Here is a 14,977-nt window from a genome sequence, read left to right on the forward strand (position 1 = left end):
ACTATAACGGTTTCTTAGATGCAGAAAGAATTACTAGATACTGAACTGGATTTATACAAGAAGATGCAAGCTGGGGAGGAAGTTACTGAATTAAGACGAAAATATACGGAACTACAGCTGGAAGTATGTTTGCCTCTTCTTTTTTAGCAATTAACTTCTAATCAAATATTTTCCCCTATGTTTATTAGCCTGTGTATTGTATCATAAACTTTTTTTCCTACAGTGCAGTATTAAGTTGCATGTAGATGGAGACATTTAGCAATAATATTTAAGAAAAACCAGTTTCTCTACTTCATTGGCATCCAGAAATAGTATTGTCTTTAATTTTGATTGCTAATCTGTTTAAATTCTATAACTATTTAGATGACATGGTGTTTTACAGATTTGTGGTAATAATAGTTCCTTGAGAACATGCAGTGTTTTTTAATTGTTTCCTGTAGGTCATTTTGTGTTTAGTACAGAAGAGTTAAAAAACAGTGCCTGATCTTTTAAGTGTTAACTCTTAATGAGTTGTTAGCATCCTCCTAATGAGATTAATCAAAAAACTGGAGGTACCAAAAATAATATTGTTGTGGCATTGGTTTCAAGAAGGACTTAACAAAAGCAAATACAATGTTTCAGGGAGTATTCAATGTATAGAAATACGCTTTTTCTTCAAGTACTTACTTTAAAAAAAAAATTGATATGACTGTGCAAGATTCTTCATATCTGTGTCTAATTTTGAGAAATTATGGATGCTGTGGGTGCTGTTCTGTGTGATATTGCACTGTCTTAAATCGCATGATAATCTTATCTCTTTTTACTGTTAAGCAGGCTGCTGTGTCGCTTAAATCCCTCTTGTCTTAATGAAGTTTGGTTATGTCTTATGTATAACTACATATGAATACAGTGCAAATACGTGCGGTGAAGTTACATTAAAATCTTGCTTCAAAACTAAGTTGTTATGCAACTTTGGTAGTTGTGAACATAGTTTTGTTAATAAACCAAGCCAATTGAATAGAGATGGCACAAAAGCTTATGTTAACAATATATATTCTGATGGTGAGTAATATTTCGTACTCATATGGACTGAAAGCTTATTCATAAATTGTGCATTCCAGAAAATATGTGAATTGAATGACTTGTAAAATAACAGCAGAAAGCAGGTGCTTGTTCAAGATAAAGTAACACCACGATTGAGTGCGATAATCCTACTCCGTCTCTCATTAAGTCTGTTTGTATTTTGAGTAGAGGGCAAAAAAGGGTAGCTCTTTCAGGAAAGTAATATTTGCTAGTAAAATGAATTTTCTGAAGCCTTTAGCAAATACCAACCAAAGTAGATGGAAAAAAACAGGGTTATTAGTGATTCACATTGATATGTTTCAAGGAACAGCATGAAATGTATCCCTTGTACAATGTACAAAAGGGTGTTGTGGTTTTTTTCCCATTGACGTTTGTTTGATTCTTCAGTATTCTTACAAATTCTTTTAAAAAATTCTAATATTCACACGTTGTGTTTGTGACTCTGACTCCCACAATATTTCACGTTTCTTCTTTGACTTATAACCTACTCTTCCGTTCCAGGTAACCCTGATTTTACTGTAAGAAAACCCAAATAGTTTACAGCTTGTTTGTTGAGTCAGCATACCTTGAATTATTCATTTAAATATTTTAAAGTGTTTAAAAAAAACCTGCCAAAGAACAAAACTAAAAACCCCAAACCCCTTATGATTCTCTTTATAAAAAATTAAAAGTGAATTAGATACTATTGTAAAATTATCTGAATAATTCCATTGATAAAGCTGTAACAGATTGATCTCCTCATGGGTGCTGTCACTGGCATGCATTAAAGTAGTGCTGTCACCACTTGAGTCGTAAACATAGTTATGGTGATTTCATTTAACTTTTGATTCTTATGGCAGATTTACTTGAGTTTAAAAAGTTGGGGTTTTTTCTAGTTAAAAACATGGAGATTAAAAACCTGAAAGGGCTCTTTTGAAACTTAAAGTAACTTTTGCAGATTATTTTTTAAATGACTTGTCTGTCACTGTTATTGGCCTTTTGACTGTTCTTGGAGAGTGCATACCAAGTTCTTTAGAAAGGATACACAGGTATTGTGGGAATGGAAATTATTGAGTTTGTAGAGCCAAGTGTTAGTGAATATTTTGTTCTTGGTAGTGCCCGTTAAAAGCCTTTGTTTCACACCTTGCAGTTCTGTGGCCAAAAGCTCTTATGCTGCATCAATTCTGGTCAGAATAAAAGTCTTGCCTGAACTTTCAGAGACAAAGAAGCAAAAGTAAAGAGACAAATCAAGTAGATAGACACCGTATCAAGAAATTTTGCTAATGAAATTTCAGTTGTACTGCAGTTCCTTTTTTTGAGAAGTTAAAGCTCACAGATAAGGGCTCTGTTGATATCTGTGTTTAATACCTGGTTCTTTTTTCCTATTTCCATCCTATTTTTTGTCTGTTAATAATGAACAGTATTAACTTTTGAATGGTATTAAAATGTTCACCTTTTGTTATTTTAAGACCTGCAAGCTGCTCTTTCTGGGGCTGTTTTGGGGATGTGTTTTTAGGAAGAATCAGAATATGTGTTTGCTAATTTTGTATAAGTATGTAGATTGTGAATTTTAATTTATCAATACGTTATGTATAAACATCTTAGGCTGCCAAACGAGGGATTCTTTCTTCAGTTCGTGGTAGAGGGGTTCATGCAAGAGGTCGGGGCGCATCACGTAGCAGAGGTAGAGGAATACGAGGCCGGGGAAGAGGCAGAGGAGTTCCTGTGCATGCAGTTGTGGATCACCGACCTAGGGCATTAGAAATCTCTGCCTTTACAGAAAGTGATAGAGAAGATCTTCTTCCTCATTTTGCGGTATGTTGCAGTTTCACCTTTTTTGGTTTTTGGATGACATTCTTCTATTGAATGACTTGTTTCTTCTTGATTCAGTTCATCTGGAAATATTATTTAGGATTAAATCTGCAACATGATATGCAGAGGATGCATCAGAAAAAGGTGTAACAGGAAAATTACACAATTGATTCGACTAGTTATAAGTGTAATCTCATAGCATTTACGAGGCTTCTGGATATTTTTTTTTCTTAAAAGGAAAGGAAAATGGCTCATAATATTTATTTTTTCAAGATATATCTAAATTGTTTACAAATTTTTAGTTACTGAAATAAAATAACTGAAGGGATAGTAAGAATACAGATTGTCAGTGCCAAACTTTCAGTACCTGAAGTGTGTTTATCTTGACAAGTGCTTAATGAAAATTTTCATTAAACGTTTTCAGTACTTTTACCTGACTTTCTGAATTTAGGAATCAAGATGAAAATTATGCAAATATATACAGATCTTGGAAGAGCATCCAGACATTTCTGTCTGTTCGTGTATTTAAACTTAAGAAGTCAGAGCTTTTCCTACTTTTTTTCTGTTTTCAATCTAAGAAATGATAACTTGACATACATCATTTTTAGCACATTTTTCTTTGAAAATATAGTAAAGTGAAAAATAAACATAAATTTATAAAACCGCTTTTCCTCCGTTAAATAAAGAGTATGATAAAAGCAAATTTGTTTATTTTGTGGAATGAATGCTAAGAATATCTAGTGACATAAGTCGTGTGAATTGCTGACTGTGCCCCTTTCCCCCTTCTTTGTTTGGGATTTTTTTCCCCAACATTTAATTGTAGTGATCCTCTCTGAAGGGAGAAGTCAAGAAGCCAGTAAGTTCAGTAAATTTTACTCCAGTCAATGTACTTAATGTTTCCTGTCTGGCAGTCATGCAAGCAGCTTTTCAAAAGAACAAGAACCAATAAGGATCTGTCTCTGCTTTTTAAAATAAATAAAAAATTCAAAACAAAACAACAAAAGCAACAGCAACAAAAATTACAACCAAAAAACCCTTCCACTGTTGTACTGGGGTTTTTAAGGTGTCTTGTTTCCAGAAACCATGTGTGTGCACACATACATGAAGGTATATATATATATATTTTGTTCCCCTTAAGTACACTGCATTGATCCTCTATAGGGGAACAAAAAGGAACCATCATACCTGTAAGAACAAAATTACTTCCTATGAAGATAAATAACAGACCAAACATTTATACATATCTATAGATATATATGTGTGTGTAATTAAGGGGCATAAAAGTACTTTCTATAGAGATGTATGAGGGATTGAACATTTGACCATGAGTTAACAAATCTTTTTGTAAAAGTAAGAACATGTAACTTTAAAATGAAGTGATACGTTTTATTTGGAGGTTTCTGAATCCAGTTTTGATGATGCACGTAAGAAAAAAAATTATTTGTAATATACAGCATTGTGATGTAGTCTGTCTTGCGAATATTGCTGAATGAAATATTGCTGGTCACCTTTCATGGTTTTAATTTCATTATGTATTTTTCTTACTGCAAACTTCATGTTTTCCTATACATTATTTTTTTGGAGAAAATAGAAAACTTACAATCATTAACAAGCAAAAATATTAATCATAAACTTAGTAACATCAACAAGACCATTCCATTCACCATGTTAGTAGGGTAACACTGAGAAAAAAAACCGAATTACTTAATTTTGCAGGTTGTGGGTTTGCTTCAAGTTTTAAACTTGCTGCAAATTCCATGGAAATATTCTGAGCTGTATTTCTGTCTCTGTGATAGGATACCACAACTGTGCACATCAGCAGTGCAGTCTGCTTGCACAGATGTGTTGTTGGACTTAACAGCTCACAGTGGTGGCAGCATTAAAGGTATTATAGCATAATACCATAGCAACCATTACTGGAATAGATGGGAATATTAAGATGCTGAAGTACAGTTAAATTTTGAAACATTTTCTACAGTCCCTACCACTAACAAAGCTTTTGGTGGAAGAGTTTTGCAATAGGCTAATGAAATAATCTCAAGATTCCTTCTTTCTAGTAAAAAGAGAAATATTGAAGCAGGGCAACCTCTTTCTGTCATAATTTTGCTTGATATCTGTATGAATTAGGAAATCCAGAAACAAGCACTTTGGTGTTTTAGAAATGCAAGTACAAGGAAGACAAGCCACTTGTCTTGGCTAAGACAAGTATTCTGGCATTTAGACTGTGAATACACTGTTTTAATTTTCTGTGGTTTTTTGAGGGCATTTGATTTAGGACTGCATTTTTAGAGGTGGAGAACTATTTTACTAAAATTTTTTATTGTTTATCAAAAGCAATATGGTGAAATTGAAGATTGCCAGATAGATGACTCTTCTCTCCATGCGGTGATTACTTTCAAAACAAGAGCAGAAGCCGAAGCTGTGAGTATAGACTATCTTAAAAATATTCTGCGGCATTCAAGTACTTTCTGGTTATGTTACACTTCTGTATTTGATTAAGTATAATACTGCTAGTTATTTTAAAACTATTGACACAAAAGTTGAATTCTAAATAAAATAAAATTGTCAGAACAGCATATTACTGAAATATTTAGGAAATGAGGATGTTTATAGCAGGTGGAGGATGTAAGAGAGAAATTAAGGGAAATACTTGGGAATCAATAGTTTGATGTCTTGGTTCATCTTCATTTAATTGCAATGGTTTTTTACTTGAAGGCTTGCTACCCTCACAGTCTTCCTGAAATGTTATTGACATCCTGCAGAGTGAGCCTGTGTATTTTGTTTGTCTTTGATTGGATCTACCTTTGCCTGAAAACCTGTGGTAGTGTAAATGATATTTGATCTCATGGGATTTTCTTTTTGTTTTCATTTTTTCCCCCCTTTTTTTTAGAAAGTTATGTAATTGCAGAAGCACAGAATTGTAGAAGTAACTTTTAGACACTAATATCCAGAGTTGACTTACGTTGTAATTCAGCATCCTTACATGTGGATCATTAGGACTTTATACATTTAGCTCAGTGGCACTCCTGCCTTAACCGGTCCATAGCGTAGGCATTATGTGAACCTGCACAAAATAATGAACATAATTGTTCTGCAAATTATTTTGTTTCCTTTAAAATCCTTCCATCACTGTTGGGAGGGAGTATCCTGAAAATAACAGGGACTCCAGAAAGAATGGATTCATATTTATGGTATGGTTGTATGGAAAGATTTCATTTTATATTTTGCACAAAGTATATCTTGTGCAGTTTACCTGAACATGATTTTCATACCTGGCCAGGCTATTCTCTTTCTCGTCTTGAGTCACCAGTGACCTGATTGACAGAAATACTGGTATTTAAAGTGCAGATTAAACCAATGGGGGCAATAGTTTTGAACACTTAGAATATCATTTATGATTACATATTTTGAGGAATAGTTTGATCCATGTACCAAAGATGTTTTACAGAAACATAAAGTTTTGTTTGTGAAACTCTTAGGTATAGCAGTGATGAGCAGTAACTGTATGAAGATTGTAATTATTCTGTAAAAAAGGAAGAGTAATTAATGGTAGGTCATGTATACTGACTCATGGGGAAAACCAGTATTGTACGGCTGTATCGAAGGAACACAGTTCAACAGTGAATCATAGTTTTGTGGAGGATGAGAGATACTGCAGATAAAAGCAGTTGTAATTAATATATTCACAAGTGAACTGAAGTAAGGTTGGGATTTCAGTTTTAGGGCTTCCTGGCACGGGATACTTCATTTTGCAACTTCATATTCTTTGACACTGTAGTTTACAAGAAATACTCCTAGGTATTGAGAGGAACATCTGCTTCCCTGAAAAGAAAAATAGGTTACCTAGAACAATAATCTGTTTTGTGGACTATCCCGATAAAGGCTTTACTTCTTCCGGATGGAGTATGATTCACTACAAGAATATTGTCAGTATCTTGCTGAAGATATTTGTTTATCAGCAAAATATATTAGAACATGTTTAGAACATACTTTGCCTAAAAATTGGCAGGGAACATCTTCTCTGCCTTACCTAAATTTCTACATGTAAATAGCAGGGAATGGTAGTATTTTGGAATCAAACACAGAAGTGTAGAGACAAGAAGCACCTGAAAAGGAAGGTAACACAGAATAAAAAAAAAATTGGGCAGGGGGAGAAGGGACGTATGTTTGGTGGAAAGGTTGAAGTCAACGTTTTGTACTTCTCTCTCTTTTTTTTGTGATGCATTTCAGTGCATTTAAAAAGCAGTATAATTTTCCTCAATCACTCTCAAATAGAGTAGGTGGAGTTTTCAAGCTGTATTAAAGGTGAATTTCAGAATGCCCTTCTGAAAATAGAGATATTGCACCTTCATTTTTAAGTGAAAGTGTTACGAAAACTGGGTTCAATCAAATCTAGTAAAATATGTATTTTCCTTAAGATATTCCTATTTATTAAATATATTTCCACTGGAATTTTTGTGTTTATGGCTAAAGCAGAATTAGTTATAGAAGGTAATCATTAAAAACCTCTGTTGAGGCCAATTGTGAGGTAAATTCAGCTAGTATTTTACCTTCTTAAACTAAAATAGGCCTAGGCTTTATGTTCATATATATTGAAGCCTGGAAGGAAGAGGAAGATTCCCTGTTGTAAAATGTTGCATTTTTATGTAGTAGTAATTTCTTCCAAAGATTACAAGTTGTTTCTGGACCTAAATGTCACGTGTAAGTACTTTTACAAATTCTGGTTGTGTGACATTGTGATGAGACCATGGACAAAAAGCTCCTGAGCTGCATTTTAATAAGCATAGAATCTTTTAAATTTATCATAAATTTATATGTACAGATTTAAAATTTATACCTGGGGACTTTAATATCACACAATTCATGTTCAGATGTCATTGAACATGTAATTGTTTCTACATTTCACATTATGCTGTACTTTCAGATTGTACTATAAATCTTTTGTGACCATGACGGTTATTTCGGAATGTTGCTAACACTGATTTATGCTCATTCATGTTACTTTAATTTGAACATACTCTTTCCAAAGCAGCCACTTAATGCAGCTGGTACTTAGAAGGGCATGAATATCCCATAAGTTAAAAATTTTTACATTTCAATTACAACGGCTTTACAGGAAGTGGAACGTTTTCCAGTAGATTAAATTATAATCACAAAGGGACTTTTTTTTTTTAGTTGTTTGGTTGTTGGGTTTTTTAAAATATACTAAATCATTTGTGGGATATCTTACTTCTTCCACTAAGTTATATATTAACAGTTTTGTGTCCATCTTTGAAAGGTGAGGAACCCATCAAGATAATATTAAAAAACAAGGTGTTAGTTCAGTACGTTGCCTACATCACCAAATGATTGATGGTTTTCCAAGCTTATTTTCTTCTGAATATATTTTGATCATTTTCTTCAAAGGATGTATGAATTCCATGTGCAGTGAATGAAGTTGTTTTGTTTAGCCTATTAGCAGTAATTCAGTGATGAATATATTACAGCTTGGACTTCTTTTGTGAAATCACGTATAACTAAGGTGTTTAAACTTGTTTTAGGCTGCAATTCATGGATCTCGTTTTAAAGGACAAGAGCTGAAGTTGGCATGGAACAAGCCTGTTGCTAGTATGTCAGCTGTTGAAACAGAAGAAGCTGAACCGGATGAAGAAGAAGTGAGTTTGCTTTTTCTTTAATTTTCATTTTTTCCTCTTTAAGGTAAAATAGCTTTTTCAAGGAAAAGTTGATTCATGCTCCTATTTTTTTAATCTAACTCATATTTTGATATCAGAAAGTGTATTTTGGGGGTTTAAGTTTTGAAAGTCTAGATACTTTACTTTTCCTTGGAGAAATGTTTCATTTCTTACACAACAAAAAACTCTAGAGGATATATCTAGAAAATGGAAGTGGCGGGGTTTAACTTTCATGAGAGACATTGAGGATTTTGTCCAAAACATGAGTTTGTGCCATTTACATTTGGCGCTAATTTCTTAGAGGATCAAATTTCAGACTCTTTTTTTCCTTTATAGAGATATTGCTTGGAGGATACAGGTGAAGGAGTAATTCAGACCATTTACAGACTTCATTCAGACATCTGAAGTAGCTCTGCTGAGTTTTAGTCTTCATCATTGTGCATGAAAGATACTAAAGCCATGTCCAAATAACTTAATTGGTTAATGTAGAAGTAGTGGGGCAACAAGTCATGATCCAATCTAACTCATTACATTCAAAATACAGATATTTGTAATTTAGAAAAATAAATGCCACTTGGGGATGAATTCAAGCAGTCTTTTTCCTCATTTATTTACTGTAAATTAAGTGTACACACATAATTGCCATAGAATGGCTGAAGTAGAAGCGCACTTTGACTTACTCGATGATAGTATTTGTATGTATCTTTTATCCTGTGGTATTTTGGCACATCAGCCATAGAAGCAGCTTCACAAGTTTGCTTTGATATAAATTTGGTTAGTTCTTTTACATTTGGTAACGTTCACTTTCGGTTTTATTTCCTGAAGACACCAGTTTGTCTGTTTGCTTCCTGTCTCCAAAAATGCTAGTCTGTTTTTAGCATGCCAGTCAAAGACAGCGTAGTCTACCTCCACCTCTGTGTATCCATATTAGGCATTTGTGCATTGTGACTTACTAAATGCTACTTTCCTTGTGTGCACAAACCTCAAGCATTGTTAGGTAGTCATGAGCTGTGAGTGAACGAGAGACTACATTATGGAATCTTGAGAGCATCTTAGATATTTTGTCACATCTCCTTCAGGGATGTATTACCTGGGAACATCAACAACAGTGCCTGTTGCTGCAAGGGGTGCGCGTTATTGAGAGGTCTCACTGAGTAACCACTTCATTGAGATTTGGGTGATGAAGGAACGGCATTCAGGGATATGCAAAAACTTCAGCAGAGTAGAGGAAAGAAAGTACATGTTGGTAGGTGAACTACAGAGAGATTTGCCTTCTAACTGCCTTCCCCTTCCTGGGACACTTGACTGTAGGAGGGAACCTCTGGGATATAGATAGTGGTGGAAAAAGGAAAAGAAAATAGTAAAAGTGACATGCCCTGGCTGCCCTGGCAAAGAGAAAGAACAGATTTACAAACTCAGACCTAGATGTGTGATGACATCTTGTCAGCTGAGAAGTGCTTGTGCTAGTGGGATATATCTATTTTAGGTGATGGTTCTTCTCCTTAACAGGAGTCATCAGGTATGGAACGAAAACTCAGGGAAAAGACTGCATAGGACTGTTTTCTGCAGTTCATAAATTGATGGACTCATCTAAAACTTTCCAGGTTTTCAAAATTAAAGCAAAAAGGGGAAGTAACTTGTTTTTAAATAAATAATTTAATTATTGGAATGTTTAGCTTTATTATAGATTGTTTTTTCCCTGACCTTTTATTTTTCTGGCACTTTTCTTGAGATCCAGTTTTGTTCTTTAACTGCTTTTATTTGTTTTGGGACTGTTTTTGCAGTCATTCCTCAGCTAATTATTCTTGTGGAAAATATTTAGGAGCTGATCTTGGATTAAAACCCTTAGCTGTTCATTGTTTTTGTCTGCTTGCTGAAATCTTTGCAATAACAAATCTGTAATATAAAAATATTAGTTTGCCTATATTTTTGTTAGTAACATTGCTGGATTCGTATTAGGCCCGGCGTTTACAGATATTTTATGTAACATGATTGATATGCTTACCTCTGACCCTTTCCCTTTTTCAAAACAAGCCAAATATATGTAGCTCTCCTATGTTCTTTCTGTAATGAGATTGGAGTTTATTTGGATTTTCTGCAACTGAATTAGTCCTCCTAACCCTCACCAAATTTCTTTACATCAGGTATTTCTACTAGATAATCATTGGGAAAATTTGCTTTTAAATGCTATGCTTTCATTCTGTGAGCTCTGTATTGCTTCTAACATTTGATTAAGTTAGTATTTGAAGTGTAATGTTGTGATCCCTATGTCCCAAATTAATGAGGTCAAGAACTTCATGTTCATGTGCTGAAGTTCAACCAGTTGCAAAAAGAAATTTTACGTAGTGTTACTGTTTAAAATTTATACTTAGGCAGGCTTAGTTTGGGGTTGGGCTTGTAGTCAGTGGCCTGAATTTCAGTCATACATTCTTTATACATGTAAAATATATTGAGTTTCTGCATACCTACTTATTTAACTTGATGTTATTAGCAGCTATTGTAAACACATGAAAAAGGCTTCCTTCAGTTTTCCATGTCTAAACTACCATTTTAGTTCAGCTGAGGAGTATTAATGCTAAAGAGGGATAGCAGGCATAGGACTTAGGTGAAACTTGATGTTTCAAAAAAAAAAAAGAAAAAAGGGAGCTAGATCATTCAGCAGAGTGAGATTCTTAATAACAAAACAGGGTTCCTAATCTATTTATGAAAGTAAGAGGAAAGCCTTTTGGACATGAGTGCTTTAGAAAATCCCTGGTGAATAACCAGCTAATTATGAAAACACCGGCTCTTTCCAGATGCCTTATGCTCTACACCTGGGTTCCTAACAAAAGAGCTGACTCTACTGAGTCAACAGCTGATGCTTAGGAAGAGTACAAAACATGCAAATAGATACAAGCTTTTAATCAGCAGTGATTTGCAGTTCAGGGACCTGTTGAGTCAGATGTAGTTGAAAGCCCTTGATATATGTTTATTATGTGAATTTATCTGGTTCTTTGAAATCTGAATAGCATCTGTAATGTCCTGTAAAAGAGAATGCTACTGTTCACCTATGTCTACCCAGAATAAGTATCTTCCTATTGAATCCACCACCTGCATGTTTAATTTTGATGTTCTCCTGCTCTTGCATCGAAAAGACAACCATCATTCTCTCTTCACTTTCTCTCGGATACTTAATATAGAACAATAATGTCTTACTTTCCCTCAGTTATTTTCTCTCCCTATAGTTGTTCCCCTATATGGAAGTTGTTCCAATCTTTTTGATCTTTTTGGAGATAGTAGTTTCTCCCTCTTGTAAAAGAACGTACTGGAAAGAGAGAAGACTTGGTTTGAGGCTTACTTCAGCCTAGAGCCTCTTATCTCTCCAGAAGAGTTCCTAATTTCACAAATCAGCCTGCACGCCACTTGCTGAATTTGGAAGTTCCCAAAAACCCCACAATCACTGGGACAAGAAGAGTAAGCAAGGAAGACCATAGCTGTTATTTCACAGCTGGGAGATTTTGCTAGGGAAAGACATCCTTGTGTTTTAGTCCTTGCTTTAGCTAGCACAGAGTTTGCTGGGTTAGGTGCCACTGTCAGAAAAGTCCCAAAATATAATAGTAGTTTATATACATCCCTGTGTCTATATGTAGATAAAAATTGAAACACCTTACTGTTTGTTTAACTTTGCCTTTCTACAGACTGCTGCGGTTGACCTGAAATATTTAGGGCTTTGAAGTCTGTCAAGTTACTGTGTTGTTACTGAAAGGAATAGAAATACAGTAATATATCTTGTCTGTCTCCCTGCCTCAAACTTTTAAATTTTTATATTGATTTTAAGTTTGATTAAGCTGTCAAAATCAAAAAGTCTCAGATTCAACCTTTTTGATACTGTGACACAGGTGGACTAAGCTCTTGGATGCAAACCAGCATAGTTACTGTGAGCATGAAAAAAAACATTAGTTTTCAGTATAGCATCCTAAGTTCCGTGGAAATGTAGCAGCTTGGGCATGAATTATATGCTGAAGAATCAGAAGAGCTATTTAAGGATGAGGTGCATATGTCTTGGTAATTTTAAAGTCTGTTGAAGAGAAAAATACTTTCCTTTGCCATTTGCTAATATGTATATGTATATGACATATATATATTCCGTATACTTCTTTGAAAACATTACTGTTTACCTCTTAAACCTCAAAATATTTTCTTTATAAAATTACAAGTATCAGAGATTTGTATTTTGCCTTTTGATTTTTAGCATCTTCTGGTGTAACATTGTCACCTTTATCTCTTGAAGTTTCAGGAAGAATCTTTGGTGGATGACTCGTTGCTTCAAGATGATGATGAAGAGGAGGAGGAGAATGAATCTCGTTCATGGAGAAGATGATTCAACTGATCAATGACAGTGCTAGAACTGCACCTGTGTTGCATTAGTATTACCTAATGTACTTCTGCATCTTTGTATTAAAAGGGGTTTTGTGATGAAGTTGGATTCAGATATAGATTAAAAAGCAGCTGGTCAATTATACGTTTTGGGAGATTGATGTTTGAGTTACATTTCAGTAAATGATTGCTAAAGACATCATACTAGGAACATATGCAATGTTTTTATTACATAGTTCTACAGAAAGTTACAGAATTCTTTGGGTTCTTTGTAATTTACTGAATTGGTCAAACACAAATGACCAAAAGTTGTTATAACATAGATAATTTTTGTTCTATTCCAGATACGGAATGAAAATTTGCATTTAAAATCTTTGTGAATGTTTTCAGAAATGAATAGATAACAGTACTAAACCGAAGTCTCTAAAGTTATGTATTCATAATATTGCATAGTAGTATGCTTAGGCTTTACTATGTACTAGCCTTTTGTTGGATTTGTGTACGTATTTTACCTATGGGTTTTAATGATAAAGTGTATGACTGCTTTGCATATAAGTCCTTATGACTTTAAGATGTTAAAAAATAAAGAAATGGAATGGTCTTAAAAAAAAAAAAAGAAAAAAAGAAAAAAAAGCAATAACCAAAAAAAACTAAGGCAATGGTCCTTCATGATGAAAAAAAAAAAAAAAGAAAAAAAAGAGAAAAGACCATTCCAAATGGCAACCCCCACCCCCATGTTCACAAAAGGAGCTTGAATCACTACCACTCATACTAAAATAATACTGAATATATATATATGTAAAAAATCTAAATCACGTTTCATGTACATTAACACAGGTATACTCTACAAAAAAACTTCTGAGTGTTCTGAATTTGAAAGTGATGTAAGTCAAACAGTAAATGGAATAATATTCCAACAATAAGGAATTTTTTCTATAACTCTGCACTGTGCAACAGTAGAAGAAAATTTGATCCCACAAAAATAATATGCAGTACTGAAATATAATTTAGAAGAATATGTGAAAAGTGGAATATTTGGTAGATAATATTCTAAAAAATTTTACTGTGCACACTAATGCATCTTTTATATTCATGTGTTTCTGTGATAACATTTTTCCATTTCAAAAGTAACACTCAGCAGATAGTAAGTTCACACAATCACGTATATTCATCATTCAAAACTATACGTACGCAAAATTTTAGTGTGCTCCACAGAACTACTTCGCTGGCTCTTTCTAACAGGTCATTCTGTTATGTTTCTCTGCTTCTTAGGAAGGGGAAACTGCCTAGTCCTTTGCAGTAAAGGACATCTCAGAAAGACTTGTTTTTATTCCCATTAAGTGGCATTTTGCTGCACCGTTTTCAAAAGAAAATCCCTTTATTAACTATTAGAGTAATGGGTTTTATTTTTGTTTCGGAGAGGACGAGGGGGTTATTTTGGTTTTAATATTTTCTCCCCCCCCCATCAATTCATTAGTGAGTGTATCATAAAACCATCAAATAGATGGACATGAACCCATATGACCATTAACTTAAGAGTTGGACCCGATGTTCCTTGTGGGTCCATTCCAATGCAGAATATTCTCTGATTCTGTGATAGTACTTCAGTTAACAGGGTATTTTCTTTAGTCCATGATTTTGTCTTTTGCTGGGGAGACAGGAGAACTAGTCTAAGTCATGTCCCTGCCCTTTTTTTTAAATTCCAAAGTAGGAATGTAGGAAAGTAGAAGTAGTAGCATTTCAGAAAGATGTCCAGCTGTAGAATTTTTGTTTGTGCCATTGAATTACTTGAAGGGACTTTGAGACCTGGATCTTGGTTTGGGGTTTTTTTGTTGAGGGGGTTTTTGTTTGATTTAGTTTGGTTTTTTTCCTCTGTCCCTCTGTGTATGCATATCTTGTAGCAAAAAATATGCACTTAAAGTTTTTGTATAGTCTTAGTTTCACATTGAAATGTCACAATTGACAGCCATGCTTGTTACAGTAAGTTCCAAATTTTGCCAAAAGGAATTGAATTTGGGAAATTGATTTCCTTTTACACTGAATTTCAGGCAAAATAAAATATTTTAAGAACCTTTTTATCCAGTGCTGTCAATGAG

The 14,977-nt window shown here is 34.1% G+C and overlaps 1 protein-coding gene across 3 annotated transcripts in view; it reads left to right on the forward strand.

The window, feature by feature from the left end:
- Positions 1-13,484, forward strand: part of RBM26 (RNA binding motif protein 26) — a 55,755-nt gene extending 42,271 nt beyond the window's left edge. For all 3 annotated transcript variants that reach the window (XM_027646133.1, XM_027646152.1, XM_027646143.1), the window contains 5 exons: positions 19-123; positions 2,647-2,856; positions 5,188-5,274; positions 8,394-8,507; positions 12,796-13,484. In XM_027646133.1, coding sequence (XP_027501934.1) covers positions 19-123; positions 2,647-2,856; positions 5,188-5,274; positions 8,394-8,507; positions 12,796-12,885 — 606 coding nt within the window. In that variant the 3' untranslated portion in view covers positions 12,886-13,484. The remainder of the gene's footprint in view (positions 1-18; positions 124-2,646; positions 2,857-5,187; positions 5,275-8,393; positions 8,508-12,795) is intronic.
- The last annotated feature ends 1,493 nt before the right edge of the window (positions 13,485-14,977 follow it).

The sequence above is a fragment of the Corapipo altera genome, unplaced genomic scaffold, assembly GCF_003945725.1.
Source record: "Corapipo altera isolate COAL_440 unplaced genomic scaffold, ASM394572v1 0, whole genome shotgun sequence".
NCBI lineage: Eukaryota > Metazoa > Chordata > Aves > Passeriformes > Pipridae > Corapipo > Corapipo altera.